This window comes from Crinia signifera, chromosome 3 (assembly GCF_055691185.1).
Source record: "Crinia signifera chromosome 3, ASM5569118v1, whole genome shotgun sequence".
Taxonomy (NCBI): domain Eukaryota; kingdom Metazoa; phylum Chordata; class Amphibia; order Anura; family Myobatrachidae; genus Crinia; species Crinia signifera.
In genome coordinates this window covers 190,634,449-190,656,300 of record NC_139219.1, presented here as the reverse complement: position 1 = coordinate 190,656,300, position 21,852 = coordinate 190,634,449, and the positions used below count along the sequence as shown (strand labels likewise).

Sequence of the window (21,852 nt, the reverse complement as noted above, 5' to 3'; positions counted from 1 at the left end):
ATGTTGGGAGGGGAGGAGTTCACATATGGGATTGAACTCCTTGGCTGGTCTTGTGAGCTCTACTCCACTAATAGATCCACCTCTTTAGTTTCTTGTGGAGGTTTGATCACCTTGATAAAGCCGGGATACCAACAGTGATGTAGTGGGAGTACACTATTGGAACTCATTTCCATACAGAACCTTGCAATATTCCAGAGACCGGACCAGCCTTAACCCAATACCAACGATCCAGTTTATGGCACAAAAACTTCCACAAGAATCTAAAGGAGGTGGATCTATTAGTGGAGTAGAGCTCACAAGACCAGCCAAGGAGTGCAATCCCATATGTGAACTCCTGCCCTCCCAACATCGGGACCCCCACGAAAGGGAGATTTCTAACCCATACCATTTTGTTTACACATTGGATCACAACTGGAGATATGGACTTTAGTAAGGAGGCATTATAGGAACGGATCTGGACAACCAAAGAGAATTCAAATACGGTACCGTATGGACTCTTTTTCAGTTACTCCCCATCAGGCAGAAAAATATTGGAATATTGGTAGGGATCTGTTAGTAGTGTTCCCTCTAAGCTTCTTTTGCAGGGTGCTGCACCCTGACCATTTTAAATACCTCCAAATGCACGTTTAATAGGCGTAATTCTAGTGCAGTGTGCAATTTTTATAATTTTTTTTTTGTTTCTAATGTCAATTTCTAATATAAAATGTGTCCATCTGATTGAACAAAGTGCCTTGCCTGGTGATCAGCACCCTGAGGTCATCATAATGGGGCAATGTGGTGGTGGTGTGGGGGAGGGGGGGGGGGATTACTTAAGGTCAGGTAGAGGAATATTGTGATAAGAATACCATAGATATTTTCTGACAGTGTTGTTCTGCAGGCTGGTTATATATTCCATTTTAGCAAAAAAAACAGTTCCTATTTAGAAGTTGATGATTAGAGTTTAGAACCTTCCAATGTCGAGCAATTTGATACTTAGCTGAGCAGTAATTGTGAAGAAGGAGTTTGTTAGTTTCCTTGAGAGTTTGATCTAACGGGGCACATAATAGATTAGCAGCTGTGGGAGGTGTAAGGAGAGCAATGAGAGTTTGATATAAGTGTAAATATAACGTTTCATATAAGTGCATTAGACATGTCCACCATATATGGCCTTGTAAAAAACAATTTCTCCAGCATAGGTCAGAAGAGTTAGAATACATTTGATGCAGATGGCCTTAGGTCCTTATTCTAGTTCACACTTGGAGTCAAATTCCTTCTCAAATGGACAAAACCACGTGCACTGCAGAATCTAATTCTATCTGCACGTTTCATCTGTCGCCCCCCCCCCCCCCCCCCCCAGTGCACATGGTGTTGTCCATTGGAGAAGGAATTTGCCTCTAAGAGTGAACTAGAATAAGGCCCTAAGTACCATCTGGTGGAAAGTTTGTAAAAGTTTTCAAATACTGTGGAAGCACCTGAAGCGAGCAGTTCATGGGAGGAAACCCACCAACATAACAGCTAAAGCTGCTTTGTATGGAGGAATGAGGTAAAATTCCTCAAATCAGGACTAACAGAAATGTTTATATGCAGTTATTGTGGTACAAGGGGTTCATATCAGATACTGAAAGTAAAGGATCACATACTTTTGACACTGAGATATGTGATATTGGATCATTTTCCTTAATAAATAAAATGAGCACACCAAATATTTGTGTCTCATTTGTTTTATTTGGCTCACTTGACCTACTTTTACTACTTGCGTGTAAATCAGAGGTAGTTTTAGGCCAAATTTCAGCAGAAATATAGATAATAATTTTGAAAGGTTCACAAACTTTCGAGCACAATTGTATATTTAAGAGAGCATTAAGAGATATATGTAAGTGGGGTGTGGCTTGGCAGTAGCGCACGCAGGGGGGGGGTTCTGAGTACCCAGAACCCCCCCCCAGGAGTCTAAGGACCCTAGACTGAAAGCTGAGGGTCCCCTCTTTCCAAGGGTATAAAAATTTAAAAAAATCGGCCCTTGGGAACCGGAGATATCTGACTTCAAAGCAGTGGTCCCCATCCAAGCCTGTTAATTGGTCTTCCCAGTCAGATATTTCACTTTCTGTCTGACAGAGTTTTTCTGAGGGTATATTCCAAAAGCTTGGATTCTCCTTCTTTGATGGACACTAGTAGCTTGTCTCTACTGTCCCCAGAACCAGAGATATCAGCCTTCCAGCAGCTGGTTACTGCTCCAGCTCCACACACCTGGTATGTAGTTTTATATTCTCTTTGGCAGATTGCTCTGCCTCCTGAACTCTGATCCCCTAGTCCCCAATTGGTAGGTGGGATTCTCTAGTTTTTAATTCCATTAAAATCTAAGAAATCTATTTTTGGGAACTGGAGATATCTGCAGTCAAGCAAGCTATCCTCCCACCAGAAAATTATGAATAATATGCCCACTCCACTATACACCCCTCCTCTGCATATTAAACATCCTCTACCACACTGGAAGTTATGTATCAGGGCCCCTTCATTCAGCCCAATGCCCCATTCTCTCACCCCATCTGTGCAGTAAAGGGGTAATTAGTGGAAATTACTGATCCAGGCCCTACATGCTGAGCGGTTGATATAATAACCCCTACCACCCGTGGGACATCAAAGCTTCCGCTCATAGCACCACCCACCCCTACCGCTGAAGGATCAGTAGGGGCCCCAATACATTGCTATGCTTAGGGGTCTACACTGCTGTTGACTCCCCTGTATGTATATATATGTATGTATGTATGTATATATATATATATATATATATATTTATATATGTGTGTGTGTATTTTATATATATATATATATATATTATTTATATACATTTGGTCTATCTATAATACTTTAACTGACCCGGCATATACTGGGTCACCTAAGTGTCCATCTCCGTGCTTTGCTCCGCCCCTCTGGAAACCCCCTTCTGAAAATCCTGCGTTTGCCACTGCTTGGCCAACTATGGAGTAGGCAGCAGCACTCTGGAGCTCCCTCCAAATATCCTTTATTATATCCTGCTTTGCTGCTGCTGAGTGCCCTGATCCCCGAAACGAGTATGGGATATCCTACTTGAACACTCTCCCTCTCCACTGGTGTGTTCTGCTGGAAGGATTTTGCTGCAAACCTGTGGGAGTTAGCAGCCATGGCCTGCTTCTACATTGAGACCCAGGCACCGTTGATCTCCTGCTGCGTTGCTGTGTTTTCGCTCTGGCGCCACGATGCAGCAGACTAGGGGGATGACCGCCGGTGGCTCCCCGTGATGTTGAGCAGTGTGAGCAGGACGTAGTGCCACGGTCCGCGCGGTGGTCCCAGCACCATCTTGCCTGTGTGTCCCCTGGGTTGTGGCGCCGGTGTTTAGCTGCTGCTGCATTACTAAGACCCACCGGGTCTTTTAGATCCTGCATTGCACTGGTGGTCTGGATTCTCTGCAGGTATCCTGTTGCCCCTTACCACGGCTGTCTGGTGACTCCGGTTGTGACAGTGGGAGGTGGATGTGGGTGCGGCTGGTATCGGGTGCCGACGCTATCTTTCCTGACTGGATACCTACACAAGATGCTTGTGGCTGAAGTTGGCTGCACATGATCAGTATTTCTGACTATCCTGATACTGTACTGATCGGATGACCTAGGTTGCTTCTAGGTGTGGAGAGCACTTTGCTGACAGCGTGTTTTATTTGGCTACCGGTCCATTGTATTCCCATGGCAGTGTGCTAGCCACTGCCATATTGCTTTGAGATGATCCTATTTCTAACGGTTTGCCTCTCTAGATCTGTATATTACAATGGAAGCTTCTGTTCACCATATACTAAGTGTGATATATGCCTCTTCCACTCGACTTCTCCTTCGGCTGGATGAGATACAGGTGGATGCCACATCCTCTCCTTGTGTTCCTGAGAAATATACAGTCGACCAGGATGACATATTTGTGCCTAGAGGCCCTGCACCCTTTTCTGTTTTTATATCAGTCTCTGCTTTGGACATGAGTGTCTTTGGAAACTTGCACAAAGTTGAAGATATTGGCTACACTATACCCGTAGCCCTAGACCGTATAATGGTTTTCCCTCAAAATCCTATTTTGTTACTCATAATTATTATGAGCTCCTAGAACTGGATCATTCCTACTCGCATATCCACTTGTGTATACTTAGGTTGTTCTCCTGGTAGTCCTCCTGGGGATGGATTAATTATGCTCACCATGCTTCTCAAGGGGACTGAGAACTGGCCGGACTGATGTCGCACACTGTATTTCACTTTGGGATTATGTTTGTCCGTGGATTATTTTTCTTAGTATTGAAATTCTATATCCTGATGTAGCTGTTTACACCTTTTATTATTTTTCTTATCATTCTGTGTTTTAAAACCTTTTTTAAAAAATCTTAAAACTATGTACCACATTGTATTTAGAAGTATCCCCTACTCGTATTATATACCTTATCCCCTTTGATATTCTTAAAGAAGCTAATATCCGCTATAGATTTTTTTCTCTTGCTCTTATTTTGCAAATGTCAGTTCAGTTTTTCATGTGCAGCCCTACATTATGTGTCCTTACACATCCTTATTACCAAGTGTAATACATTAATATATTCCTGTGGAATGGCTCACCTATTTTGGCTGGGTTTAGGGTCACATTTGCATAACCCCTGGCATATCCTTTTTTCGACATCCTGTATTTATATGGGGGGGGATTACTTATTTAATGGATAGGAGTTAACACTAGTTAGAGTAGTTAATAGGGTAGAGCAGGCATTCCCAACCACGGTCCTCAAGGCACACCAACAGTGCAGGTTTATGTGATATCCAGGCTTGAGCACAGGTGACTTAATTAGTACCTGAGTGATTCTGATGAAACCATCTGTGCTGAAGCCTGGATATCACTAAAACCTGAACTGTTTGTGTGCCTTGAGGACCGTGGTTGGGAAAGCCTGGGGTAGAGGGTAGTTGTTATGGGCTCCAGGTATACCTTAATTGGGGGTAGTGTTAAAGTCGAATTGCATACACGCCATTTTAGGATAGTATGGCCGCCATTTTGGTTTGCAGAGTTGCGCAAATAAAGTATAATACCCGAGTCTGTGTGACAAAGTGGACCATAAGCGCTAGCCATACTAATACACATAAATTCATAATATCATACTTACACCAAATAAAATATAGTTAATTAAAGGTTTAGTGCACTACACATAGTTTAACCAACAATACACAATTATTCCTGTTCATGTTTAGTATCGTTATGTTCCGTGTCTCATGCGCAGCACTCCGGTCGGAGCGAAAACTTCGCAAGTCCTATTGCCAGATAATTACGGACAAAATCCATATTCCATGGACTTTTTCAGTAAGAACTGTGTAAGACAAAGGATTGAGCTATAACCGGTTCTTGTTGTTGATTTACAACCCCGACGACGATGTCAACAAACAAAGGACACCAAAGTACACTCCGCCTGCACCAATCCAACTTGAGTGCAGTACTTTGCTCCAATCCCTGAGGACTTGACTTTTGAACCCTTAACCAATGGAAATGGCCTTTGACCCCCCTTTGTTTGGACACTATAAAGATAGCTATTCCTGAGCTGGCTCGGTCACTTCGGCACTGCATCTCCCCCTTCATCCTGACCGGGCTAAGTTCAATTTGAACCTAGCGAGCTCGACCGGACTGTGCTGCGCATATTGATGAGACGGTAAACGGTTGCATTCCTTGTGCTTACTTATATTGTTATTGGCTGATTGTATTCTGTATTCTGTATCTGTTTTCTTTCCCCTAGTAGCGTTTGAATTTTACTAAGTATTGTTAAACTAACTGTATCACGTGTTATACTGTGTTTCTTCTTTCTGTACCCCCCTGCTGTCCGCTAGGGACTAATACATTATTTGGAGAACCTATCTCCTTACTTTGAGTTATATCCTTGTCTTGACTCTTATTCGCATCTAGCGATAAAAGCGTATTACGGACATTGTCCTTAAAGGTATTCGCAGTTTTGGGTACAAAGAACTGCGAAAGGATACCCTATTACAAGTATTGGTCTAAAGTGTATAATACACTAGAAAGGTTCGCTACGCTGTGCTATGCTTTGTTCGCACGTAGCTAGGAGTAAAAGGTATTAGTTTACGAACATAGTACGTAAACTGCGCACTTCACTTATTAAGCATCTGGTCATATAAATATCGGTATTGATAGTAGGTTATACAGGGTGGGGGGTTTTGGGGAGGTTTTGTTTTTTTGGGTTTAGTTTATTTTTTTTCTGATAGTTAGGTGTATATATTTCTTATTCTAGTCCTATATGGTTACTGCAGTGGCCCTGGAATATTCTATGTGCATTCTCTACCAAATTGGAGGGTAATAAATACTCCAGCATATAACTTATTTGATTACACACTCTGTATTGTTTTTGTATGATCGGTTCCGAATGGTGCCTTCGGGTATCAAAAATGCATCTACCCTGTAGAGATATTTTTATGTCAACGTGCTGTGTAAGCCCTGCCTATACATATATATAAAACCATACTGCATATTTCTGTTCTATTCACTTCTGATTGTTAATGCTTTTGGATCAATGTTGTGGCTATACTTATATATGTTTGGGGTGTTGTTTTCGTTTTGCTGCAAAAATTTCAATAAAAATTATTGAATCTAAAAAAAGAAATATATGTATGAGATAGAGAAATTAATCTTATGATTTTATTTACACTAGGTGATTCTTCTTCACACCGTCGTAAGGGGCTCCGCCCCCTTAACATGCAAACGCCTTTATTGTGTGAAATATGGTTTAAGAAACGTACCGTGTTAAAATGTCAATGACCTTCCTACAGCCTGTGCTCTATCACACTGACGCACTCTCTCACCCTGCGGCCTGTGTTCTATCACACTGACGCACTCCTTTATCCCATGTCCTGCGCTCTATCACTAACACACTTTCTAACTCTGTGGCCTGCGTTGTATCATACTGATGCACTTCCTCACCCTGTGGCTTGTGCTCTATCACATTGACTCACTCCCTCACATTACGTTTTATCACACTGACGCACTACCTCACCCTACGGCCTGTGCTGTATCACTGACGCACATTGTGGTCTGTATTTCAACACTGATATGCAGACCAGACCTGTGCTACAAGCACAAATGCAGAGAGTGACACCCCAGGCAGGGAAGAGGAACTGCACAGGTTTTCAGAGGCAGGGTGCCAGAATAAACACTAGTCACATCTATATATAATATTAATTAGTAGAAGTCACTGGAAGGTATGACTTCTACTTCCCTTCTTTGAATATTTAGTTATATGATTATGGGGGAGATACATACTGTAATTGTATTCATTCTGACCTCATAATGTACTTTCTAGAATATCTGTTTTTTTAATCATGGCACCCCCTAAAGCAGGGGTGTCCAAACTTTTTGGGACGAGGGCCAGATTTGGTGAGGTGAAAATGTGGGAGGCCGACCATACAGCCTGACATTCTTAGAAGCATTAATCACATCAGAATGGTCCCCCACTCTGCCCCCAGCCTTCCCCTTCACTGTATTTCCCCCAGCCTGCCCCCATTCACTGTATGTCCCCCAGCCTGCCCCCATTCACTGTATGTTCCCCACTCTGCACCCATTCACTCTTTCCCACAGCCTGCCCCCTTCTCAATGTCCATCAGTGCCTCCACTATGTACCCCACTCTGCCCCCATTCACTGTATGTCCCCAAGCCTGCCCCTGCTCCCCCTTCTCTGAATGGCCATCACTGTATGTCCCACACTCTGACCCTCCCTTCTCTGTATGTTTTCCAGCCCCTTGTGTAAGCCAGGGGACGGAGAGGCAAAGCAGGCACTGTAAGGACAGGAGATGCTTGGGCTCCAGCTGCTGCCCTCCTCCACTCTGCATGTTACGGGAGCAAGCTTCCCCCTAGCTGCCCCCCTCCCCAAACACTGCTGTCACTGTGATTGTGGAGTAGGGTGATATACGATTGCAGCAGCAGGGGTAGGACGCCAAACACATCTGACTGTGGTGGCTACAACCTCCTCACTGCAGCAGACAGCAAGGTAAAGGCGCGCTCGCCGGGGCCCCACTTTTAGTGTCCTGTGCTGTATTTTCCACATCGGATGCGCTTCCAGCTGGAGGCTGCGGGCCACTTGAAACGACAGCGCGGGCCGCAATTGGCCCCCGGGCCTGACTTTGGGCATGCCTGCCCTAAAGTATACAAAAAAAAAAATTATATATAATATATATATATATATATATATATATATATTTTTTTTTTCACAGCATCCATACATCCCTTGGTCATAAGGTTCTTTCTGAGAAATGTAGAAAAAAAATATATAAAAGCTAAGCAGTTTGGGTTTAGGGGTCATTCTTAGGTTCAGAAACATTGACTATAATTTGACCACCTGGTACACCAACACAGGGCATAGTTTGGGAACCACTGCTCTATTGTATTTAAAGTTGAATGAGGTCTGCATAAATGACTAAATCCATTTCCATGTGTTAACTTAGGGCTCGACAAACCCCGGGCGACAGGGCGACCAGAATTTCCTCACTGGTGTCCAGATACTGTGAGGGGTGTGGCCTGCTGAGGAGATAAGATGCAGCAGCAGTGTCTCAGTTCCTGCCTATGCCTAAAGAGGCCACATAGCCGCTGATAATAGTGTGACCCCCCCAGGCAGTTTTTCTGAGATCCGGACACCCCCCTCCAGCATCGTGGAGATCCTTCTGAGTGTCCTCTGCACTGTAGCATGAAGCCACGGATGTCAGCACAGCTCCAGCCGTTCCATCTGCCTGCAGCCCTGCTGTGTTCCTGCCCATCATCCCCCTCAGTGCGGCTGTTGGTGAAAGGGTGCTAGCTAAGTGTAAGTGCGGCGGCCGGCTATTTTAAGTCTGCTCCCCTGTCCTATAGGTCTGCCGCGTCCTCAGTAGCAGGAAGCCCTGCTGTGTTCTTGCGTCCCCCTCATTGCAGGCTTGCAGCAGTTGGTGAGAGGGCACCTGCTAAATGTAAGTGCAGCGGACGGCTATTTTAAATCTGCTCCCCTGCCCTATACCTCTGTACACCTGCCATTTACCCCTGGCAGACCATGTTAACCCCATAGCAACAAGCATTTACCCCTGGCAGAGCATGACAAACAAGCATGTTAACCCCATTGACAACGAGCATGAAACCCACAGCAACGAGCATGTAGGTAAGCAGAACTTATGTGGCTTAATATGTAATTATGTCATGTGGTATTATATGTAATAGGCATTACAGTGTGTGGAATATTTGTGTAATGAGCATTACGCAGTTTGGTATAAATGTGTAATGGACATTATGGCGTGTGGTATATGTAATGGGCATTATGGCGTGTGGTATATGTAATGGGCACTTGGGTGTCAGTATATCTGGCTCCTACATTTTCCTCCTGGGTCCAAGATTTTAAAGAAATGTTGTTGAGCTCTGTTTTAGCGTTACTGTAAGCAGATGAGCCTGGAAGAACAGGGATCCATTTATCAGCATATGACAAGTGGTGCTCCAGCCAGTTACCAGCTGTAATTTTTCAAACACATGACAATTAGGAGCTGACTATCTGGAGCACCGTTTATCACTTGTTGATAAATGAGCCTCCTGTCCTAGTTTGCACTAAACAAGATAAACCAGTAATACCCCTTTCACACTAGCAAGCCGGGTCGCACCCAGGATTATGTGCCCGGCTTGCGAGCACTTTCACCCTAACCACCTGACCCAGCATAAAGCCGTGCGGGTGACATCATCAAGAGGGGGAGCCGGGGCAGCACTGGGAGATGACAGCATCTTCCAGCGGGACCTTTACAGTGCAGTGAATGGGACCTGGGTTACCTGTTTACACAGCCCCTGGACGCGCAAGCCTCCCGGTCCCAACCCTGATCAAGATAATCTTTCAGGACCCTTTCACACGGACCAATTTCCCGGATTGTTATGTGTTCATGTGCTATAACCTAGGTAATATTGGTCAGTGTGAAAGGGATATAAGCTTCTAACGGACTAGTGCCAATCATACCCGCCTACTCTTGTGGATAGTCAGTGAGGTTCTCAAAAATCATGTGGTACTCCTGGCCAAATCTTCACATCCAGCAGGCACCCCATGCTCACCCCTTTACTGCATGAAAGTTGGAGCTTGATGACACAAATTTGTATTAAATCATGTCATCATAGCTCCACTCCTTGCTTTACAATTCCTAGAATATTGGCATTGTAAAAAAGGCGACGGGTCTCAGTGATGCAATCGCATCCCCACACCTTGGACCGCTCCACTAGTCATCCATTTTGGTCCCTTGCTGTGTGACTAGGCTTCACCCTCCTGTAATGAATGCCAATGCAGTTTCCCATGGGTTGTTGCCGTCGAAGGTAAAATGGTAAATGACAATTGAAGTCTACAAATTATTCCATGGATAACAATTGATGGTTAAACACACCAATGGTAATCCCGGTTTTACTGGGGGCAGGTCTTTACAAGTGTAAAGACCATACTACCCTATGAGTTGCAAAGTAGAAAACTATGTTGCTAATTAGACAACTGAGGAACGTGTCTTGTGCGTGGTGTAGAGTAGTGCACGGGTAGTCATTCTATCCAGCATTTGGTACACAATAAACAATATTTTGCAGTTAGTAAAGATAATACAATTGCTGAACATCGACATTATGCCATTCTATCAACTTAGACATGGGAGGCATACCGCTACATGCCCACTCATTTGTCAAACATACTGTACGCGGCAATTATATTCCATGCCACTATACAGAGCAGGCTGCATACTGGGCAGAGCATCGGTTTCCATACAGTATATACAGATTAAAGACCCCATTACCCCAACATGAGACTGGCGCTCTGCATGTGCTTCCGTATCTCAAGCCGCACGGTGGAGCCCATGCCCAGCGATGCAGCCTCTGCGCTTTGCCTGTTGCTGCCCGGCGTGTACAGGAAGCCTTCTGCCCGGCGCTGTGTGCCAGCCATCTGCATCATGTGCAGCCTCCTTCTCCGTCACACTCAGACAGCGCTGTGACGTCATTCTTACGTCACAGGCGGCTGCAGCTTCCGCCGATTGAGCCCACTGTGCTCAGCAGCATGGCAGAGTTGTATTGTAAATACGTAACGAATAGCACAATATTCAGCCAGCGCTCTAGTCTGCAGATGAACTGCTTCTAGTTCTGAAGTCTTACAGGCCGCACCTGGCTGTGTGGGAACATACTGCTTATTCACAACACAAAAACACAGAGCGCGATCCGGGTGACAAATTCCCCACGCTGTACCTTTCCAGTAACAAAGATGGCCACCCAGCGAAGCCGTTTCTTGTCGCAGTCTCATGATGTCACTCATGCGCCTTCCACTCCTGGCTTGTTTGGTTTCCAGGTGCATGCCGGGAGCTGTCAGCCGGGTAGCGAGCGGCTCTGCAGTCTGTACAGGTGAGAGGGAGATCCCGGGTGAGACGGGAGCGGGCGCTGCGGCTTTGCGGCCTGTAGGGCCGCTGGGTACGACGGGGTGGCTTCGGTAATGGCAGCTAGTCCGTGTCCTCACCTTGTCGGGTCGCTTGGATCAGGAAGTCCGAGTACAGGGTGTATCACATCTGCGGGTGTAAAACTCAGACGATCCCAATCAAAGGAGGCGTATGTATGTAATGCCACATACATGTGACATGCGCTGACGTCACACCCGGCCACATCCATCCTGAGATAAGCGTGACCTCAGAGACTAGTAGCCAGGACACACTGCTGCTACACACGTGTGACTGATACACACACACATATACACTGTAGATATGTTACAGAGAGACACACACTCTGTCTGTGTTACAGCCTGAGGCCAGAGCTCGGTATGCAATACTACACACATGTGACAGGTGGAGATACAAGTAACATATAATACAGGATACATAGCAGAAACCACTTGTTATGTGCATTATTTACTACTGTGGTTCATGTGCAGGAAAATAGCCCCATGCTCAGGATCCTTATTGCTTCATCAGGTGATGTGGTTACTGTAGCATACCCTCCAACACGACCCATTCCATTAGGTACAAAATGCTCTGTTTCTGGACTTCCCTGCAAGTGGCAGATACAGATGTGAGCCTGCAGCACAGTCCAATATTCAAAAGGGGGAGCCACACCTACTTCCACCCCAAACATCACTGTCCTGGACTCACTGACAGTTGATGTGACTCCCCCCTTTTAATATTGGACTGTGCTGGAGCCTCACCTCTGTAACTGCCACTGGCAGGGAAGTCCAGGAACAGAGCATTTTGTACCTAATTGAATGGATCATCTTTCCTTCCACCTGCCAGAGCCAAGCCTCTTCCAGTTGATTGTCACTGCATTACATGTGTTGTTCGTTAAGTTTTAATAAATCCTAGAAGCCAGGCAGAAAATTAAACCCCAGGGTCCTTAGTATGATTTGGGCCCTAGAGAAATGCAGTGAAAAGTGTCAAGTCGTATGTGTTTTATTTCCGATTCCGATCTGATGCGTGGTCCAGTGCGTATCAGTTCAGAGCCAGGGATCACAAGTGCTGGGGTATGGGTAAAAACCGGACCAAGACAAAACCACCGGACCGGACATCAACCTCTGCATTTTGGAGCGTGCAGCATGTAGGACACCGGAGGTGTCCTGTCCGGGGGGCTGCCTGTGACACCTGTCACCAGGTAAAGGAGGAGGGGTAGAATAAAGCCTCCCTGTATGGTCCGGGCATGTAGGAAAAACCGGACGGTCCGGACCACACGGGGAGGCTGTAATCTCCCCTCCCCATGTCCCTGATGATAGCTATCACAGGGACCCCCCCGGACTAGACACCCGTCGAACCGGACACTACAAGCTCCGGACTGCAGATTTTAATGTCCTGTCCGGAGTGTAGTCCGGGTCCGGTTTTTACATTGTCCGTAAGTGCTGCACTTATCGAGGTAGAAGTCGAATTAGATTTACCATGAACCAAAGGAGACCATGCGATATATCGCATGTGGTCCATTTGCATGTGATATATCGTATGCGATCCCTTTTGTTGCTCCTGAAGGCTGTCCAATTCGACAGATCCTTCATGCAGCAGGACCGACCTCCAATCCCATTCGCAACGGATCAGATGTCAACCACATGCGATTTGGCCACTTTTCACACATTTTTTTCTGCCCAATCTGTCGGAATTGGGTGAAAAGTAGCCAAATCACACTAGTTTATGGCCAGCTTAAGGATTTGTCGGATTCTGCAGTACTTTCTGGGAATGCATATAATACATAATTTGCAAAAGGACCACACAGAGTATCGTATGTGATCCTGCAGCCCGGGAAACCAGCGGACGGTTCAAGGGGGATCGCGTGTGACTATTCTCCTTCGGAGAAGTCGCACAAGTGTATAGGGGACGTCACATATATTATATGTACTACCTTTCTTTTTAGTATCATTTTTTTATTTGTTTCTCTGCTAAGCATTCTCCTATTTGGTTAAATTACTTCAAAATGTATATGTGATTTTTATAAGCCTTTGGAATTCTTGCGTTTAACATAGACATTGCAATTAACAATATCAACCAATAGTGTTCATTCTAGCCCCCTCCGGTATCTGCAATGTTGACTTAAAAATATTAACACAGACAAAATGTCGTTAACCAAAATGTTCACTGAAACAACATTTCAACACCAATTTTAAGCCTAGCCCTAATTTTTATGTTGTAGACTTTCTAATCATGTCCATATAAGTGTGTTGGCCTTTTCACTGTCAATATTGTGATTGTCGACAACATACAGTAACTGCATGTCCATTTGTAAACATCGTATAATGAAAAGTCCCACAGTAAGTAATACATTATATTTAGCTGTTGATAAATTATTCTTTATAGCATATTGGTTTACTTTATGGTCAAGTGACAATGATGTAAATATTGCCATGTCCGAGCCTGCCCATGACAGTAGTATAGAAAGTAGTATATACAGTATAATGACATGATTTTCTGTGAAAATAAAAGATTTATGAGGCAGAGACATGAATTGTAGGTGATTGATATGGAGTAAGATCTGCATGCAGAATTTATACAGCCTTTATTCGAGATACAGTCATTCGGTCTACAACTAGGTTGACAATGGGTTTAGGTCGACAGGTCATTATGTCAACATGGGCAAGTTCAACAGTCAAAAGGTCGACATGGGGGTTTTCACTGTTTTTTGAGCCAACATGTGCCGACAGGTGGTATTTCATGCCCTACCATCCACTAGGGCTTGGTGGGAGAATAAAATAGTATACCAATCAGAGCGAGGCACCATGCCCAAAGCATCGCGAGCGCAGTGAGGGGATGCGGTGCACTTTAAAATGTGTCCATGTTGACAGTGTCGACCTTTTAACTGTCAACCTAATGCTTGTGTCGACCTAATGACACTATCGACGAGACCCATGTTGACCTTAACCCATGTCAACCTTCCTGCATGTGTCGACCCAATGCTTGTCGACCTAGTTGTTGTAGACCAAATGATCCACACCTCTTTATAAAACCCATCTTGGGAGAAGTTCTACAACATGAATAATTGTATGCAGTTGATTCTTAAAGGAGAACTTCTAAAAAAAATATTGATTATACCTTACCTGGGATTCAGTACTTCTCCCAAACTGTTATGTCCCCCTGATATATTTGTAACTGTCTGGAACGCCACATCTGGGAGCCTGTTTACAAAGCTTTGCCCTCATAATGCAAAGTACAGTAGAACCACTATTTAGCACAAGGCATGTTGTGTGTTGCACTTAATATTACTGCTGTTTAAAAATTGTAAGGTCAAATCAGCCTCCCATTTCTGACGTTGGGCCACCATTGGTTCAGAATGATGTTTCGAAAGCAGAAAGGAGTAGGCCATAGAAATACTCTTTTTCTGTCCCAATTTTAAAATAAACATTTTCAGAGGTGAAGGTACAATATTAGGGGGGATATCCTTAAATTGGGCTTGTAGGGCATGTCTCAGTTGTAGATCTCGACAGAAATAAGCACGAGGTAAGTTAAATTCCTCCTGTATTTGTTGAAAGGTCTTCAAAATACCAGTATTATATAATTGTCCCAATGTTTCAACACCCATACCTGCCCACCCGAAACCTTCCCCATTATCTGAGGCCGACGGGAGTGCCAGAGAGAAGTGTCTGGGTCATAATCACAAAATTTAAACAAGGCTTGGGTGTCTCTCCAGATTTTAAGCACCTGTGTTAGAATAGGGGATCCTCGGATAGAGGTTTCTCCACTCAAAAGTAACTGTAATGGAGTTCTACCGGACGCTGTATGTTATATAAAGGCCAAAGATAAAGGATCTGGAGATTAAACTTGCAACCATTGTTGTAGGTTGAGAGGCAAAGTAATAAAACTTAAAGGGGCAGATTCTCTAAGCTTCAAAAGTGATAAAATAGAGAGTGATAAACAGCCAGCCAATCAGCTCCTGCCTGACATTTTTCAAACACAGTCTGTGACATGGCAGGTAGGAGCTGATTGGCTGGCTGTTTATCACTCTGGATTTTTATCACTTTTGAAGCTTAGAGAATATGGCCCAAAGTGAGGGAAAGCTAGCCCCCCATCTAACCTAGTTCTAGTAAGATTATGAAGCTTAATTCTTGGGCGTTTGTTTGCCCAAATTATCGAGGAAATCAAACTATTTAGTTTGCGGAAAAACTATTTGGGATAAACACCGGGGATTGCTGCACCACATATAAAACTTTCAGTTGTATAACCATATTAATTAGCTTCTCTTTTATGCAAAGCCTGAATGTGCATATAGAGTTTCCTAATATTGACACTTGTCGATCTGCCTGGCATGAAGCCAGATTGATCCGGATGCACAATAGATGTAATTACTGCATTCAATCTTGTAGCCAGAACCTTAGCCAGAATTTTCGCATCAGTTGGTATAAGAGATATTGGCCTGTAGGAGTCTGGGAGCACCGGATCCTTTCCTGGTTTAGGTATTAATATAATAAATGCCTCTGACATTGAGGCAGGGAAAATGCCATTAGCGAATATCTTATTGAACAGCTTTAAAAATCGAGGAGCATGCACCTCCAAATTGGTCTTATATAATTCTATTGGGATGCCATCAGAGACAGGAGCCTTACCCCCTGGAAAGGACCCAATGGCCACCTCAACCTCATCAACTGTAAACGCAGCATCCAGACTATCTCTAGCCTCCTCTGACAGAACAGCCATGTTTATTCCATTTAAATATAACTTCAGATCCTCCTGTGTACAGGTCAAACGTGAACTATAAATTTCTTTATAAAAAATACATAAAGATATTCACTATATCAGGTGTAGTTATCAGGTGTGGAAGCCTTAGGATGGGTGGAAATACAAACATCCTAAAATTCAACATTACTCTTTTTTTTCTAAAACTCATCAGTCTTTTTCACACATAGATCTGGCCCTAGTGTCACCTGCACTTCTCCCTAGCATTGTAACGGTTTAATATGAGTCCAGCGGGGTGTCCGATCATTCGCCCTTGTCCTTGACTGTTGACGTGGAGTGTCAGAGAGGTCAATCTCGCCTTTTTGGCATACACAATTAGGGTCTCTTGCTGAGCGAGAGAAGTTATGGGATGAATACTTTGATTATAACGAGGGATCAGCTTTGCATGCTACATGAGCACCCAGGGTGACATTTAATAGGAGTCAATTTGTGTTTTTTTTGCGATATTTTCACATTAAAACGGCGATTTCGCATTTTTGGCCAAATCGCACATTTAATAGGGTGCGCAACGGACCATTTTTCGCATTTTTTGGCGATAAATCACACTTTCTAAAAATGCGTAAAAAATCGCACTTAATTCGCATCCAGATGTTTTCGCACATAAAAGTATACAAATCGCTTATTTAATAGCATGCGCAAACGGAAATCGCACTTTTTTGGTCTATATAATTCGCACTTTTTTCAGACCATGGTCTGATGTGCGAATTGGTCAGAGACATGCACAGATCATTGTGATCTGTGCATGTTTCTGGTGTAAAAATAGAGTTAATAACCAGCCCCGGGATCTTCGCCAGAGGACCTGGGTGAGTAGGATTTCCTTCCACAGGTCATGGATTTCTTCGGATCCAGGACCCTGGACTCTTTAGCCCTGGAGCCCCGGACCAGCCCCGGAACCAAGGCACCGGACCGGACCCTGGGACCTACCGACGGGCTCAAGATAGGTAAGTATCAGTATGTATGGGCTTTGGATGTATTAAAGTTTTATTTTTAATGGGTGTCAGTGTGTGTTTATTTATTTAACTATTTATTTTACTGGTGAACTACAAGTGCCAGCGGGCCCTTTAATGCTTCGCATGCTGGGACTTGTGGTTCTCCAAGTCCCAGCATGCAGGGGAGGCTTGCTGGGACTCATAGTTCGACGGTATAAGAAATTCGCCACAAATCGCACCATATCGCACTTTTTAGCTACATATTCGCATCCCATTAAATATGCGATTTAATCATGAAAAATGAAAAAAAAAAGTGTGATTTGCGGCGATATGGTGCGATTTTAAAAAGTGCTAAAAACTCCCGTTCTATTAAATGTCACCCCCAATGTTTTACACTTGCTGTATCTACACACGTGCTAAAATTCACCTTTTCTTTCCTGCCTGGAAGGTGAGGCATGTGCTGTTGTGGAGAAGATAAATAATCACAAGTGTCAGGGTACAAAACTGCTGTATCAGATGCCCCTGGTGTGGGAGGTGTTGACAGGTGTCTGCCTGTCACACCCTCAAATATACCACAAGTTACTGTTGTACAGGGTGGCTTCTGATTACTCAGAATTTAGACTACAAAGCTAAAAGTGTTGGTCTGCTTAATGTTAAAAAATCTGAATTGCCCAACATCTGGGCCCTGATGCACGGAGGTCTACTGTGGCATTCCCAGCAAATGACACAACTATTTTAATTTTTTTTGAGATATGTGAGTAGTTAATCAGGAAAGTAGACTTCAGCCCCATACACCCTCAACGATATTGACTAGTGTATACTAAGGGGTGTATTCAATGCGCCCGGCGAGGTTTTTTAAAATTTATTAACAGTTTCTTATATAGCGCACACATATTCCACAGCGCTTTACAGAGAATAGTTGAACATTCACATCAGCCCCTGCCCCATTGTAGCTTACAATCTATATTCCCTACCACATGTACACGCATGGGTTAATTTTTTTTTTCTTTGAAAGCCAATTGACCTACCAGTATATTTTTGGATTGTGGGAGGAAACAGGAGTACCCGGAGTAATCCAACGCAAACACGGGGAGAATATACAAACTCTGCACAGTTAGAGCCGTGGTGGGGATCGAACCCGTGACCTCAGTGCTGTAAGGCAGTAATGCTAACCATTATACCATCCGTGCTGCCCATGGCAAGGATCACTGAAAATAAGCCATCCTCGCCCTTTTACCCCCTTGCCAGCTGCTTGCCCTATTCTATGTTCCCGGGGAATCCTCGCCATCAGAGGATAGCGAGGATTCCCTTGAACGGCGAGGTTCGTGGCTAATGCAGCGAGCGCTCTGAATATAGCCCTGAGCCAACCCGTTTTGACAGCCATTTCTACCTGGCTTTTCAGAAATAGTGAGGTGGAAACAGCGAGTGCCGGGGGTCATTTGAATACCGAGGGCGGGCTATGACAGGGAGCAATAGGCATTGCTCGCTGTCATAGCTCGCCTGATAGGCATTGTATACACCCCTAAATATCAGTATGTATGAGTGCTCCCACAGGTCATTAACAATGCCTCCATTGTCCTGCATATACAGACTAGGGAGTGCATTGTTAATGAGGCCCCGCACCACCCTCTTCTTCGCTCCCTACTGCTGGCATCAGCAAATGTGTATCCACTTACCTATGCTGGCAGTGCACTGGGTCCCCGTCTCCACCAATATTGCAGGGTACACACACAGGCCTTTATTCAGATCTACAGGTGGGGCAGATGTAACATGTGCAGAGAGAGTTAGATTTGTGTGAGTTATTTTGTTTCTGTGCAGGGTTAATACCAGCTGCATTATTTTTACACTTCAATTTAGATTTCAGTTTCAACACACCCCACCCACATTTAACTCTCTCTGCACATGTTACATCTGCCCCACCTGCAGTGCACATGGTTTTACAAATTTTGAGACCAAATTTGTACTGCGATCAGACCTGAATAAGGGCCAGAGCATAGTATGTACCTGGCTTTACAGAATCGCTACATCTGGGAAAACCATCATCGATGTTTTATTACACAGGAAATATATTAAATACATTAGATTCATAGATATTAAAAACACCAAGGTTACAAACAATTTATTACAAACATATTGTGTTAATGTCTATTTCTTTGAACACTGCTACAGATGGAGCGGGTCTCTTTGCAGGGGATGGTGATGGCGACGCCAGCCACCACCCGCCATCTATATATGCGAAAGGGGACGCGCACGCATGAGATGCGCGCGCGTTCCCTTCCAACGGCTTCCCCCGGGTCCCTGCCGGCTTGTCGGTGGTCACCCAGGGTCCCCACCGCCTCCCCGCACCCCCCCCCCCCCCTAACCCTGTCTGTCTCCCTGAGGCAGAGACAGACAGGGTTCCCGTCGCCCGGAAACTGATGAGATGGAGTCAGATGGACGCGGGGCTGCTGGTGGATCGCCAGCGGTGATGTTCTGGCGATTCGCCAGCAAGAGGGAGCCCGGCTCCATCTGTAGCTTCCTTTTCTCCCTACAGAGAAAAGGAAGCAAGCTCTTCCTCAGGAAAAACTCTGTTGTCCTAACTGTATTAAGTTGATTTCCTTTTGCTCTTTGATTAAATGCAAAACTGAGCAATTAAACACAATAGTTGCATTGCTCTGAATTTTTGACCTCATAAAACACAAGAAGGTGCTGAGCAATTGGTGCGACAATTCTCCTCAACTGCCTCTCTCCTTTTCAGTCACCTTAATGCTGTTGCTAGACTGATCTTTCTTTCCTACATAATCTAATTTAATTCCCTCATGTACAAGCCTCTTACAATATCCTCTCATACATATTCAACCTCGCTTCCCTCGACGCTCCCTCCTGCCATCTTCAGTCAGCTGATTACCACCTCCTACCTCCAAAATTTCTCCTGCACTGCCCCTAAGCTGCTGAATACTGGGCCCGATTCAGACCTTTTCATAGCGGGCCGAATTCCCCGATGTTTGGGGTTTGCGCATGCGCGTTTATGTGCATGTGCAAGCCTGTGAGCAAATGGCTTTGGTGAGTTTTGCGCTCGCCGAGCCTTATACTCCAGAATGGGCGGGCAGGGGAATGCCCAGCGTTTTATGGTCGTTGCCTGCTCTAGGAGGGCGGCTGATGTCATATGATGTCCGCTCCCTCCCCATATTTGGTGATGAGCGGTGGAAATAGAAGTCAGAATTAGCTCAATTTTATAAAGATATATTTAAATACAGTTATTGGTGCAGATATGTAATAAAGACATTAGCAACATGCAATTCAATTGACAATTAAACAAGAGCAACTGAAAGTTTTGAGCTCTTAACCCTTTGAGTGCCAAGGGAATTTGTCAAAATAGGTGTGAAAATTGCCAAGCAAACATTTTTATTCATCAGTCTGACCTTTTATTGGTTACCTTATATATGAAATAAAAAAAAAAAAATTAAATAACTTCTCTTACAGAGATCTAACTAGGTACACACACAAAGATTTATCTGTCCAATCTGTCTGGTGGGAACAAAAATCTGATTGTTTTCATATTATCAAGTTTTGTTAAGACCAACCCTTCCCAGTGACTTTACCACATCCATGTAACAATAACCTGAATAACCAGATTGTGTACTACTGTAATATCCTGTTTCTCAAGCTGTAATCAGGCAACCAAATTTGGTGCATTAATGCTTTGAAAAAATATATTCGAATTAGGATTAATTTGAAAATTGTATGGTGAACCACTGAAAGACGCAATTATGTAACAGATAATGTGCTACATGATTATACTTCTTCATTTCGCTCACTTTTTTTTTTTTTACATTTCAGTTTATTTAAGAAAGCAACTTTTTAATGCATTTAAATCACATCTTTACCCTCCCCACCAGCTAATATCAGTGCGCAAGAGCTTGCTTCCTTCTTTAAGGAAAAGATTGATAAAAATCCAAGTTTTCCTGAGCCCTTTGCGACGTTCTCACTTGACCCCACAAGTGAGGATGAAGTATCAAATCTCTTCTCATCCTCCTACTCCACTAACTCCCCTCTTGTTCCTATACCCTTACAAGGCAGTAAAGGTCTGTCTCCTGTGCTTATCCCAAGCTTAACTAAAATCTCTCTCTCTTCAGTCAGGCTTTCGCTTTCAACACCACAGAGAAAACACTGACTAAAGTAGTCAATGATTTGGCCACTGCTAAATCTAAAGGCCATTTCTAGATCTTATACAAACAATACAACCCCTAGGTCTTCAGAACACAGCCCTTTCTTGGTTCTCTTCCTACTGTACCTATCTAATCGCTCTTTCAGCGGCTGTTCTCAATCTATACCTCCTCTCTTGGCAAACTAATTAACTGTTTTGGATTTCAATATCATTTGTACGCTGATGATACTCAAATTGATCTTTCCTCCCCGGAATTGTCACCATCAGTATTGCTCTGTGTCTCTGAATGCCTTTCTGCCATTTCATCTTGAATGTCCTCTCGCCACCTCAAACTCAACATTTTCCAAACAGAATTGATTATATTCCCACCAGCCAAGAGTAGTTACCAACCTGATATTTCTATCACTGTTGAGAACACAACAATGAATCCTACTCCAAAAGCTTGCTGCCTAGAGGTCATCCTCGACTCTTAACTGTCCTTGATTCCTCACATTCAATCTGTCTCTAAATCATGTTACATGGTCCAAAATGTGTCTGTTCCTTACACAAGACACCACAAAAACAGTAATCCATGCAGTCATTATATCACGCATTGATTATTGCAATAGCCTCC

General features: G+C 44.1%; 2 protein-coding genes across 7 annotated transcripts in view; one reads left to right on the top strand and one right to left on the bottom strand.

Annotated features, from left to right (window-relative positions):
- Positions 1-11,079, bottom strand: part of UBE3D (ubiquitin protein ligase E3D) — a 181,669-nt gene extending 170,590 nt beyond the window's left edge. Inside the window, exon 1 of one of the 4 annotated variants that reach the window (XR_014471739.1) lies at positions 10,785-11,079. Coding sequence is in view for 2 of the 4 variants with exons in the window: in XM_083177139.1 (XP_083033265.1) it covers positions 10,785-10,939 (155 nt within the window). In the remaining 2 variants the exon portion in view is untranslated. The remainder of the gene's footprint in view (positions 1-10,784) is intronic. The other 3 variants (XR_014471740.1, XM_083177139.1, XM_083177138.1) reach the window with 3 other exon arrangements.
- Positions 11,080-11,089: 10 nt separating this feature from the next.
- Positions 11,090-21,852, top strand: part of DOP1A (DOP1 leucine zipper like protein A) — a 78,447-nt gene continuing 67,684 nt past the window's right edge. For all 3 annotated transcript variants that reach the window (XM_083177134.1, XM_083177135.1, XM_083177133.1), the window contains exon 1: positions 11,090-11,379. The gene's annotated coding sequence lies outside the window, so the exon portion shown is untranslated. The remainder of the gene's footprint in view (positions 11,380-21,852) is intronic.